General features: G+C 31.5%; 1 protein-coding gene across 1 annotated transcript in view; it reads left to right on the forward strand.

Annotated features, from left to right (window-relative positions):
• Positions 1-13,271, forward strand: part of DNAH14 (dynein axonemal heavy chain 14) — a 577,586-nt gene that overhangs the window by 147,490 nt on the left and 416,825 nt on the right. Inside the window, 4 exon segments of the mRNA XM_074220908.1 lie at positions 2,309-2,499; positions 3,809-4,054; positions 9,406-9,527; positions 12,082-12,253. Of these exon segments, the coding sequence (XP_074077009.1) occupies positions 2,309-2,499; positions 3,809-4,054; positions 9,406-9,527; positions 12,082-12,253 (731 nt within the window).

The following is a 13,271-nucleotide window of genomic DNA, read 5'->3' on the forward strand; positions in this document are numbered from 1 at the left end:
ATTATTGAGTTCATTCAAGGATGTATTTACTATTTTCATTTTTATTTTTTAAAATTTTATACCCTATTATATGGTTTGTTTTGGTAAAAATGCTGCTTATAGATAAGAAACAACCCTACCCACATGTAATTCACACAACCTGCATATGTATATGTGCATAAATATAATAGATATAATAATTTCTATTTCCATTCAGTATTCACTAACATATTTAATTTTCCTAAAAATTGTTTTCAATCTATCCTAAAATCTTATCTTATTCATCTTTTTTTTAGATTTTTCTTCACAAAAGTAGAACACTGAGTTTCCAATTACTATAGATTTATTTATTCCCTTTGATTCAATTAACTTTCTTTAAGTATTTAAATCCCACATATATATAAATTTAAATCTCACATATATACACGATGTATCACTTAAACTAAGTATTGATATTATATATTGATATTATATACTTGTTATAAACAACATATTGTTAGATTCTACTTTCTAATTTATTCTACTATCCTTTTCTTGTACTTGGGTGAATCCTTACATTCATGTTCACAGTAATGATTGTTAATCATGTATTTCCTTTAATCATATACTCTTTTTACTTTTTCCTATTTTCCCCCGTCCTCTTTATCTGTAAAGAAGAATGGGGTAGAAAAAGAGAAAAAGTACTAACACCAGAAGTATATTTGAAGTGGTGTGCCCCACTGCTCTTTCCTACCCCAGATTCCAATTTCTAGTTCTTAAATTTATTGCTTTTTTAAATCTCCTCTATTCACAATCCAAAGGTAAGGTCTGCTTGTGATAGCTTATGGACTATTTCATTCCTGACTCTATTTCTATTTCTCTTACACTATTTCCACACCAAATACATGGGTTCAAGCCTCCTTTTTTTTCAGCTAAGATACGAACTCCCACTTTCTCCTACTTTCCCCAACATATCTATATATTCTTTTCCTTTTGCATTTAAATTGTGTGAAATAGTAAATTCTTCCCAATTTCTTCATTCCTGTTTTCCTTTGCCCTTCTCTTCTAAAGACAACTAAAACGAATTCTGTGTATGTTGTGTGTGTGCTTGTGTACACATGCACATGTGTTTAGGTCCTGTGTTTGTTACTTACTCCCTTCTATCATCCAACAAGAATGGCCATGCCCTCAATGGTAGGAAAAGGAGTAGATTATGTGAGAAATATGAGTTCTGAATTGGATATGTTGTTTGTGAAGGCTTTTGGACATTCAAATGGAAATGTCTGGCAGGATTTTGGTTATTTGGGACAGAGTTCTGGAGAGAGCTAAAGGGTGAATAAATAGATTTGGGGGTCATTTGCATAGAAATGACATGAATTTAAGGGAGATGGTGGGATCAGAGAACAAGAGTAACTATGTCAAAAACGAAACGTACACACAAACATAGGAAGCAGGAAATGGATAATGATCCTGTGAAAGACAGAAAAGGACTAGTTAAACAGAAAGAAAGGGAACCATGGCATAAAAACCCAGGCAACAGAAAATATGGGTAAGAGGGGTTGGTTAAACTATGTCAAATAGCATAGAAAGGCCATGAAGGATGAGAATTGTGAAAAGGTAGTTATATTTAGCAATGAAGAATACATTGGTGACCTTGGAGAGAACAGTTTCATTCAAATGATAAAGAAAAAAGTCAGATTATATGATATTAAAAACAGGGTGAGAACAGTAACAGAAATATTATAACAATGATTAAAAGTGTGAAAGATTTAGCTACTCTGATCAAGACAAAAGTCCAATACACAAAGGACCCTTGATGAAAAAAATGCTATCAACCTCCAGAAAGAAAAGCAATGAATCCTAAGCACAGATTGAAGCATACCTTTTTGATTTCTTTTGTCATTTTTGTATTTTCTTTTGCAATATGACTAATATGGAAATCTGTTTTGCATGATTTCACATGTATAATTGATATATTGCATATGCTTGCCATTTCAAGAGGGGAAGAGACAGGAGAGAATTTGAAATTCAAAAATTAAAAAACATGTTAAAATTATAAATGTTATTTGGAAGTATTTAATGAAATGAATTTAAATATATGGGATTTTTTTAAAAAAGAAATGAATTAGAAGTAAAAACTGGAGGCAATGTAATAAATGTAGAAAGCTTTACCTAATAGTTTGAATGATGATGGATAAAAGAGATAAATCAAAAAACTAGGAATGGTATTAGTAATAAGTAGCTATCAAAAATATTACTTTTAAGAATGATAGAAACTGAATTAAAAATATGTCAAAAAAACCTAAATCCCCCAAAACCCAGAACCTTATTGTGCTGTTTTGATTTACAGGCTTACCAAAAAATCCTGTGATAAAAACTCTTAGGCAATCAGTAATAGATTTTAGACAAAGCTTGCCTACTATCATAGCTTTGATAAATCCTTTTCTGAAACCTCGGCATTGGGATTCAATACAGGCGATTATTGAACATGCATTTGTTTTGAATAGACAGAGCACAGTAGGGCAACTTCTGGAGTATGAGGTAGGTATAAAATATGAATCTGAAATACTTAGAGTTCTGTTCTTCTAAGTTCTCAGCTTCTCCCAGACAAATTTGGGCAGGTGATAGAGAAGACACACCCATACCCACAACCCACACCCATACAAACACATATGTGAAAGAGTTAGAAACAAAGAACAGTGACTATTATGACATCTCTGGAAAGGTTAGTTAAATTAAGGAATATAACTGATTTAACTTTCGATTAATTTTTTTTAATGTTGAGGCAATTGGGATTAAGTGACTTGCCCAAGATCACACAACTAATAAGCATTACATATCTCAGATCCTCCTGACTTCAGAGTCAGTTGCTTGATCTTGGCTGTGCCCTACTTTCACTTTGGACACAAATCTTTTAGGACATGGGGAGAATATTGCAAGGCTTTGGACTCTGCTATTAGATTTACAACATCTTTTATGAAATGTAAACCTTTGTTTACAAAAGTCAATGTTTTATTATGTATAGGTCAAGAAATATTGTAACTATAGGCAAGGGGACCAAATTACAGAAACAATGTGATCTATTTAAAAACAGTGCTTTTCTGCTAAATTCTTAATACCATAGGGGGGAAAAATCATTCATTTGATGTGTGTTGGCCTGCCAATACCATTCATTGCCAGCTACTTATTGAACCCCATATTTTAAAGGAAAGATGGAGAAGTGGAAGAGAATTTATATATATAATAGGACAAACAAAAATTATCAAAGTAAAAACAAATGGGGTTGGAATTTTTGAAGTGAATGGTTGTTTGAAAAATCTTTACTTTCATTTCCATGAAGAGCAGAGAAGAAGAAAATGAACTTCATAATAAGAGATTGTCAGTTCAATAAAATTATATAAATATTTATATGTTGCCTACTAGGCATGGTACTATGCTAAGTTCATAAAGTCAAAAAAGTTCACAATGACAAAAAGCAAGTGCCAAATAGACCCTGTCTTTGAAGAACTTACAACATTGATTTTAGCTAGCTGGATTTAAAGGGAAAAATCATCAAGGTATGAGTACTTAAACATTGGGGTTATTAAAGGAAGGACTGCTGAGATAGATCACATAATCCTCAGTTTTAAAAAAGTAAATCAATAAGCATCTATCTGGAGAGAGTTCAGCTGAATTTGGTCCTCCTAGAACCTATTGCTACAAATGTTACTTGGGAAAGCATCAATGAGACTTTTAGTTTGGGAAGTTTATGAAATCTTAATAACAATGTATCCTATGCAAATGAGATCTTGAATGAAAACTTAGTAGGAAATTATTGTATTGGGTACTCAAATGTTTTTTTTTATTTTAGATTTATCACTATGAAGAAAAAATAATTGAAATATCAACAATAGCAACAAATGAAGCTTCTCTGGAAAAAATGCTGTTAAAGAATATTGAGCTGTGGAACAATACTCCTTTACATTTGACTGTCCATCCAACAGACAATTCCTCAGTCCTTATTATTTCATCCATAGATGATGTATTAGCTCAATTAGAGGAGTCTAGAGTTATAATTTCAACAATAAAAATATCTCCCTATCTTGGAACGCTGAAGGTACATATCATGACACAAGAAATACATTTTCAATGTTTTGATATTTAATGCTTTATTTACAGCTTGTGCATTCTGTAACCTTCATGGTTATACATTATTCTTGTGTATCTTTTAGTGAAAGAAACTCAGATTTTTTTTAACATAAAACTTTAGTATGACAATAAATACTGGAAAATTGAAATTTTAAAAAGCTTTGTATTTCCTATAATAACTTCAGAGTAAATTTCACTTAGAATCAGTTAATCAGTATGTATTTAATAAACAACTGCTGTTAGAGGCAGCTAGGTGGTACAGTGGATTGAGCATCAGCCCTGGAGTCAGGAGTACCTGAGTTCAAATCAGGCCTCAGACACTTAATAATTACCAAGGTGTGGCCTTGGGTAAGCCACTTAACCCCATTGCCTTGCAAAAATATTAAAAAAAATAAACAACTACTGTATGTCAAGTAATGTTCTGGGTGCTAGTGACACAAATATAGAAGGCACTGAATATTTGATGATGGTATGAGTAAAGTGTAGAAACAGTTTACCAAAGAAATATTTTGAAATAAAATTATACAATTTCAATTTAGAGTTTTTATAAAAAAAGATTTCATTTAATTCAACATGGCTACAACTATGAACTTTTAAAAATAATGCATATTTTATTCTTTCTGGTATATTCTATTGGAATATTATACAAACAATAGGAAACCTTTCACCAGTGAGTCCAAAATGGATTTCAATTCAATTTCATTCAACTTAGAGGAATTCCAACAGCTAAGATTTATACACACAGTTATGAAATCACTGAATGGTTAGAAAACTAGTATCTTAAAAGTTCATGGGGTGTGGGGTCTGGAATACCTGAGATTGAATCTTGCTTCCATAGTTCCTGGTTGTTTGACCCTGTACATGATATATTTTAGTCTCAGTTTATCAAATGTAATGGAGATTAGACATTTAATTCTGCAGATTGCTGTGAAGATCAAAGGAATTAATCTATTTAAAGTGCTTTGTAAATTTTTAAATGCTATATAAATATTTGCTATTGTTTTCCATTAAAGTGATTACCTTTTTGTTTAAGTGATCTGCAGAATCCTATTTTTCCTTACAAGAAAGTTAGGATTTTTCCTTATTGGAAAAAAAAAGAAACTTGGGACAGAACATATCAGAATATTTTCAGCATGATTCTCAAACCCTACCACTCCAAATCAAATAATGAAGGAAAAAACATTCTATCAAATATCTAAAGAGGAATTAATTCCTGTGCCATAAAAATTACTCTCAAACTTAGATTTAGTAACACTCTACCAAATTCCTTTTATAAGACAAAAAATGGCCCTCCTACTAAGACTAGGGAAACATAGACTTAACAAACAAAGAAAAACTATGATTTAATCTCACTTATCAGAATTAATTTAAAAATTTTGTATTCATGCCATGGATGCAAAGTTGGCTTTATATAAGGAAAATGATTAGCATAATTTTCATATAAAGAATACAAATTACAATAAACACTAATTGTTTCGATAGATGCAGAAAAAAAAATAACTGAATTTAGTGTTTCTGTACCTAGCATTAGCCAAACTCTTTTTAGGGTTTTTAACAAGTACATTCATGGGAGGACCTTTCTTTACTATTATTGAAAGAATATTTAAAATTAAGAATTATCATTGTTTGCAATAGAAAAATACTAGAAACTTTGTATACAGAAGGCTAAAATAAAGATAGTTCCTCATCCGGTATTATTTGACATAGTCTTACAAATGCTAGCTATAATAGTAAGATGAATTGGAATATAGGCTGCTTGAGATACAGAATTGTCTCATTTTTATCTATATACTCCCGGTGCTATACCTAGCTTATTAGCAATTTTCTTTCTTGACCAGTTGACATGAGAAGAAAATCAAAGATGGATCAAGTGAAAAAAAGGAACTAGGAGTAAGTCACCTGGCCCATAGTGGATACTTATTAAATGTTTATTGATTGACTGTCAAAATTATTCTACTTGTAAATGACATCATGGTATATTTAGAAACATTGAGAGAATCAATTAATTTACTGACCTACAGTCACAGCAATATTTCAAGATATAAAATAAATGCTAAATTGAATCATTATTTCTATGCAGTCCTAACAAAATCTAGGAAAAATATTAAGAAAAAATTTATTGCCCCTCAAAGCCCTTAAAATGCATCAAATGTTTGGGTTTAACCCACAAAGACACTCATAAGATTCATATATGTATAAATATGTGTATATGTATATACACACACATAAACACATATTTGAAAATTGTCTTGACAAATCCTTGCCAATATGACAATAACTCCTAAATGAATTTAAATATTTGGTACCATATCATTCAAATTTATTATGGAATTTTTTTAACTCAGCAAAACAATAAAATGTCTAGAAGGTAACATTATTGCAAACTTGAAATAATATATATGTGTATATATATATATATATATATACATATATATATATATATATATATATAAACTGTAGTCATTAAAACTTTCTTTTATTGGTAAAAGAATAGAAAAATGGACTTGTAAAATAGTACAGATAAGTAAGAACCATAAGGAAGAAAGGACATGAAAACACAATAAAGCTAAGAATATGAATTATGGGGGAAGCAATCTCTTTTTGACAAAAACTTTAGAGAAATCCAGAAATTAAACTAGAATCCAATATATTATTTTATATTGTATATTTACCACAAATTACATTTATATGTACCACAATTTCCCCAGATGTATATGCTATCACAATATAAAGGCATACACAGTAAAAAATGCAAATTAGTTGAAATCAGGTACCTTTCACAACTATTACTAGAGAGATAGAGGAAAGCTAAAAAGGGAAAATGTTGATTACCTAAAATTTTAAAATATTCACACAAATAAAATCACTAATGATAGAATTATAAGGGAAATGGTAGAGAGATTCTCAAGGGAAATAATTTTTAAAAGGATGAAGGAAAGAACATCAGATCTCAAACTATTGTACATAACTGCAATCATTAAAACAATTGGTACTATTTGAAAAGTAGATTGATAAGTGAAACAGATTAGGTACTCATCATATAGAAGCAAATGGACATAGTAAATTGTGTTTAATAAACCCCCAAACCCAAGCTACTAGAAAAAGAATTCATTATTTAACAAAGATTTCTGGGGAAAACAATAAAAGTCTTCCTGAAAGTAGACAATTGACAACCATCTCCCTTTATATATACAAAGACTCTTAATGGATTTATGACTTTAACGTGAAAGGTCACATCAACAACAAATGAGACAAGCTAGGAAGAAGTTACTTTTCTGATATACAGGAAGCCATGTATGAGCCCATGCAAAATAAAGTGAGTAGAACAAGTAAAAATTTTTATAACAACAATACTACAAAAACAAAGATTTAAAAAAAAAAAACCCTGAGGACTCTGATCAAAGCAATGACTAATCTTCATTCCAGAGGACCAATGTTTAACAATGATAAGTCAAGTCAACAAACACTTATTAAACACCCAATAAGTTCCAGGTAGTTTACTAGGGGCTGAGAATACAAATAGAAAACAGTCCCTGATTTCTAGAAACTCAAGAGTCTGATGGAGTGACCACATGCATACAGCTATGTGTAAACAATATATAACCAGAATCAATTAAAGATCATCATGGAGGGGCAGCTAGGTGGTGTAGTGGATAGAGCACCAGCCCTGGAGTCAGGAGGCCCTGAGTTCAAATGTGATCTGAGACCCATAATAATTACCTAGCTGTGTGACCTTGGGCAAGTCACTTAACCCCACTGACCTGCCCCCCAAAAAAAACCAAAAAGAAAAAAAAGATTATCATGGAGAAAATGTTCTGATATTGATGACCAGGAAAAACTTCTTGCAGAAGGTGGAACTTTAGCTGAGACTTAAAGGAAGCCAAATTCCAGGAGATAGAGATGAGGAAGAAGAGAGTTCAAGACATGATAGAAAGATGATGAATTTTCATTGTAGAATGAGAGATATAATTTTTGGATGTGGAAAATATGGGAATTTGTTTTGCTTGATTACACTCAACAAAAGGGTTTGCCCCCTTCCCACAGTTGAGGTGTGGGCGAAAGAAAGAAAATCAACTTTTTATTAAAACCAAACCGTTTTTTTTTTTTTAAATTTATTTAAGGCAATGGGATTAAGTGACTTGCCCAAGGTCACACAGCTTGGCAATTATTGTGTCTGAGGCTGGATTTGAACTCAGGTCCTCCTGACTCCAGGGCCAGTACTCTATCCACTGTGCCACCTGCTGCCCCTTCAAAACAAAACTTTAAATATAATTTAATTTTAAAAAGAATTCAAGATTGAAAAAAAGAAAGTAGGGCATTAGATTAGATGCACTCTAAAATGAATACTTTCCTTTCAGTTGAAAACCTTCAGTTGTCTGATTGGATGGGACATCTTGATTTGAGTTAGAATTTGAGTTACAAGATATGATTTGTGGGAAAATAAGATACATCTTGAGGGAAGGAAGGACTTCATGAAAAAATGAAATGTAGCATTGTTCAGGGTTCTTGTACCTGAAGCTAAAGACTGAAGAAATGGTTGTTTCTAAGAAGGTTAAATGAAAAGAACCTTGGCAAAATATATGAATTTAAAAAAACCTAACAAACTGGATTAATATCAAGCAGCTTCTCCTCAGACACCGTATTTTCATTATTCTCAAGTGAACAGTTTAGAAATCATGTGGTCTTACTCAAGAGACTGTTAAGGCAACACTCAATACAAAAAAAAAAAAAAAGAGGCAAAGAGATGAGTCCCCAACACATCGTGTGAGATGTTTGATTTAGAAAAAAATCAGCTTCACTCTAGAAAGAATACCTAAGAAAATTAGGGAGTTACCACAAGGGAAGCAAGAGAGGAAGAAATAGCAGAGTACATTGCTAAGTTACTGCATTGGCTCTGAAAGTCCCATTGAAGCAAAGGAGGAAGAATTAATGGAAGTAGGATAAACTCATATGCTTCTGTATTTTTTCTTCCTCCTCTCTTTTCCTTTCCCCTTTCCTCTTTCCCTATTTCCTTCTTTCTCTCTTCCCCTCCCCTAGCCTGATATTAAGAAATTTCTATATCTATTTACTATTCATTATATTTGTTGAATATTATCCTTTTTCTTAATTATTAAAGTGGACAATTGAAATATTTTATATTGTTCTTTATTAAAATAAAAAGTAAAAAGTGAACTTAAAAAATTTTTTTTCATTACTGTTGATTCTTCCTCTAACAGTGATTCTCAACAGAAACCCTTGCTAATGTTGAGTGTTGTTTAAAAAAGGATATGGGCAGAATTTAGATTTTTTTTAAACTATAAAATGTCCTTTTTAATGCAGCCTCTTGTAGATGATTGGGACCAGAAGTTGGATCTCTTCACTCACACTTTGGAAGACTGGATGACATGTCAAAGAAGCTGGCTTTATCTTGAACCCATTTTCCTTGTTCCTGAAATACAAAGGTATTCAAATTGAAATAGTTCTTTACTAGAAAATGTATATTAGTTACTTGTCCCATTTTCTATGACTTTTACTATTCTAATTATCTTAAGTTTACCATATTAAGATTATTTTGAGCTATACATATAAAATATAAATTGACAAATCAAGTTAGCAAGCATTATCAAGTGCTTACTATGTGTGGGGTCCTGGGCTAATCTGTAGGGCTACAAAAAAGGCAAAACACAATACAGTATCCTGGGGAGACAATATACAAACAACTGTACACAAATACAATAGACAGAGAGTAAGATGGAAGCAATTCCAGAGAAGAGTTGCTGGTGTTGAGATAGATAAGCAAAGACTTGGAGAAATTGAGATTTTAGCTGAAACTTCAGATCAAAGAGTTAACTGGGATATTAAGGGAGAGTCCTTCAGGCATGGAGTTCAATAAAAAGATACAGGATCTCAAGAGTGTCCTATGGAAGGGGTGGCAAGGAGATCAGTGTCACTAACTTGTAGAATATACAGAAGGTAGTAAAGTTTGAAAAGACAGAAAATATAGGTAGGAGCCAAGATGAAAATAGCTTTAAAGTTCAAAAAATTCATTATCATAGTTTGTTTTAAAGGAGGACAATTCCAGATATTTCTAGAGTGACTCATTCTTCAATTATTGGGATGAAAATATAAGGAAATAAGAAAACTTTCAATTGCTTCATTTTGTTTCCCGTACTACAAGGTTATTAAAATATTTACAAACTGCCTGGGCTATATATTTATTAAAAGGCACCACATTATATTAAGTCATATTATATGTAGCAGCATTATATTTTACTAAACTAGACTTTCTTAAGCATTAAAGTACGAAAGTCAATCAACAAACTATTTTCTATGAGCCTCACATTGTGTTTAAGCCATTCAGATACAAACAAAACAAAACAAAACCAAAGAACTTATGAATTTGAAGAACATATATTTTGCTGGGGGAAACAGTATATTCATAAATACTGGTACAGTAAATAATGCAAGATAATTTTAGAGGGGAAGTAATTGAGAAGATGAGGAAAGGCACTGGGGACTGAAATTTGAAGAAAGTCAGAAATTCTGCAAGGCATAAGAATTCCAATTATAGAGGAAAAGTACAAAGTTGTAGAGATGGGAAGTAGAATGTTCTTTCTAAAGAATGTTGATGAGGCCAATTTACCTGGACCATAGAGCAGATAGATGGAAGTAATATTAATGAAGACTGTTAAGTTACAAAAGGAACAGGTTGTGATTATCTTTAAAATTCCAAAGAAAAGTTTATATGACCCCAGCGGTAATACAGAGTCCCTGGAGCTGATTAAGTGGAGAGCTAACATGATGATTACATTTATTTTAGGAAAATCATTTTGGCAATTGAATGGAGATAGAATTGAGTAGGGATGCCAAATAGACTATATTGTAATAGTCAAGGTGAGAGGTGATAAAAGGGCATGAACTAGGATGGTGGCTATATGAGTAGAGAGAAGGGAATGTATGGAAGGATATTACAGAGATAGAAATAATAGGATTTGGATAATAGATTGGATATGTGGTTGAAAGCATCACTAAAATTATCAAACAGTGACTGGAAGTATGGTGGTGTCTTAAATGATAACAGGGTAGTTTGGGAAAAGGTGGGTTTGAGAGGAAAAGGCAGTGAATTCTATTTTGGACATGTTGAGCTCGAAATGCCTAAGGCAGGTGTGATTCAAGATATTTAACAGACATTGATTTTGTGGGATTGGAGCTTAGGACTGCCATTTTTATTTGTATCTGACTCTTCATTATCACATTTGGAGTTTTCTAGGACAAATATTATGGAGTGGTTTGCCTCTTCCTTCTCCAGCTCATTTTACAGCTGAGGAAACTGAGGTAAATAGATTTAAGTGACTTGCTCAGAGACATATAGTTAATAAGTATTTGAGGTCAGATTTGAACTTCTGACCCCAGGCTGACATTCTATCCACTGTGCCACCTAGCTGCCCTCAGGAAAGACAAAGGGTTGGGGAAAATTATAATAGCTATAAGATTATATGTTGTTTCCTATAGGGATAGTTTTTATCAGTATTCTGAATGCCATCTTGAAAGTTTTAATTCAGATGAAGATCTGAAAGCTCACTTATGACTATGTCCCAAAAATTGACAGAGGGCTAATATTGTTCTCTATCAATGACAGACATTATCCTACAATGGGAAAAAAGAAATGTTCCTTAAACTTTAAGTAATATGAGATTTATCTAAAATAAGGCCATTATGAGACATTATTGATCCATTTTACATTATCCTTTTTCTTTAAAAAGTTAAATATGAATAGTAGCATGTTGGAATGAGTAAAAAATGCTTAACAATATTCTTGTGATTTTAATTAGAAAAGATAACAAAAATGTAATAAAGGACAACACATAATAAATTACAGCATTGTGAATATGATATGCAAATCCATTTTGATAACTATAACAAATATTTCTTGGCAGAAAATTTTTTTATGTTAAGGATTGAGAATAATGCTTTAGAAAAGTAAAGTCATCTCAGATCTTGTTTCTATTTATAAAGGCAGCTTTCAACAGAAGCAAAGCTTTTTGGTGAGGTGACTTCTACATGGAAAGATTTGATGTCAAGAGTAAACAATAAACGTGATGCTTTGAAAGTAGTCATTTCAGTAAACACCATTGAAATGTTGCAGGCTAGCTGTATGCACCTTGAAAAAATAAAGAAAAGTCTTGAGGTAAAACCTGGTCATTTTAGCATAAAGAATCTTTTAATTCAGTATAGAACAGAATAACATTTCATTTGAAAAAAATTGCAAGAGTTTACAAAACAGTACCATTACTTGTCTCATACATATCAGGAGGTGGGGGAGAACTCAAATTATAGGACAAGCATTATATTGAATTAAAGCAGTTAGTGGTATTGTCCCTCTGAAACTTGATGACAATATGCTACAGAATGTGGTTCAGGAAACCAATTTCTTTGAAAAGAATTTTTATTTACTCTAAATTTAGTAACCATCAAAAGAAACCAAATCCAAATGGATAAGCAAAAATCAACAAAAACTGAAACTATAAACTGCATATTTATAATTTGTTTCTAAATGTAAATTGCTTTTGATAGGATTAGCAAAAGTTTTCCCTTCCTTTCTGAACTTTTCTGTTTTTAAAAGTTTTTGTTGGCATTATTATACTTACCACTATTTTGTGTCCATAGCCTTGTATCACTTACATTTCTGTTTATCATTTTTATTTATAATCTTTATATTATCACTTAGTGCAATACAATTATGTAACACAATTGTTTAGCCATTCATCAGTGGACACAATTATTTTAAAGCACTGCTATTATAAATAATGTCTCTATAAATATTTTTGTACAGATAAGTATTTTTCCTGTCAATAACAACATTAAGTTCAGTGATAACTAAGTCAAAAAGAATAAACATTACAGCTCTTACTATATATAATGCTATATAACTTTGCAAAATTATTATAGCAATTAAAAAATCCACCACAGGCATATAACAATATCTTCAAGTCCAAACAACATTGAATTTTGTTTTCAACTGTCTTTGTAATGTTACTTGTCATGATATTTTATTTGTCATATCAGAGTTTTTAAATTGTTGTTTTTAGGTAAATAATTTAAGAAATGTTCTGGTTCATTTGTGCTTTATTTCTCATTTGTATATATCCTTTTGAGAAATTGCTGCTTATGTTCTTTTACCACTTATATATTTTAGAGGTGGGATC

Source organism: Macrotis lagotis, chromosome 2, assembly GCF_037893015.1.
Source record: "Macrotis lagotis isolate mMagLag1 chromosome 2, bilby.v1.9.chrom.fasta, whole genome shotgun sequence".
Lineage (NCBI taxonomy): Eukaryota > Metazoa > Chordata > Mammalia > Peramelemorphia > Peramelidae > Macrotis > Macrotis lagotis.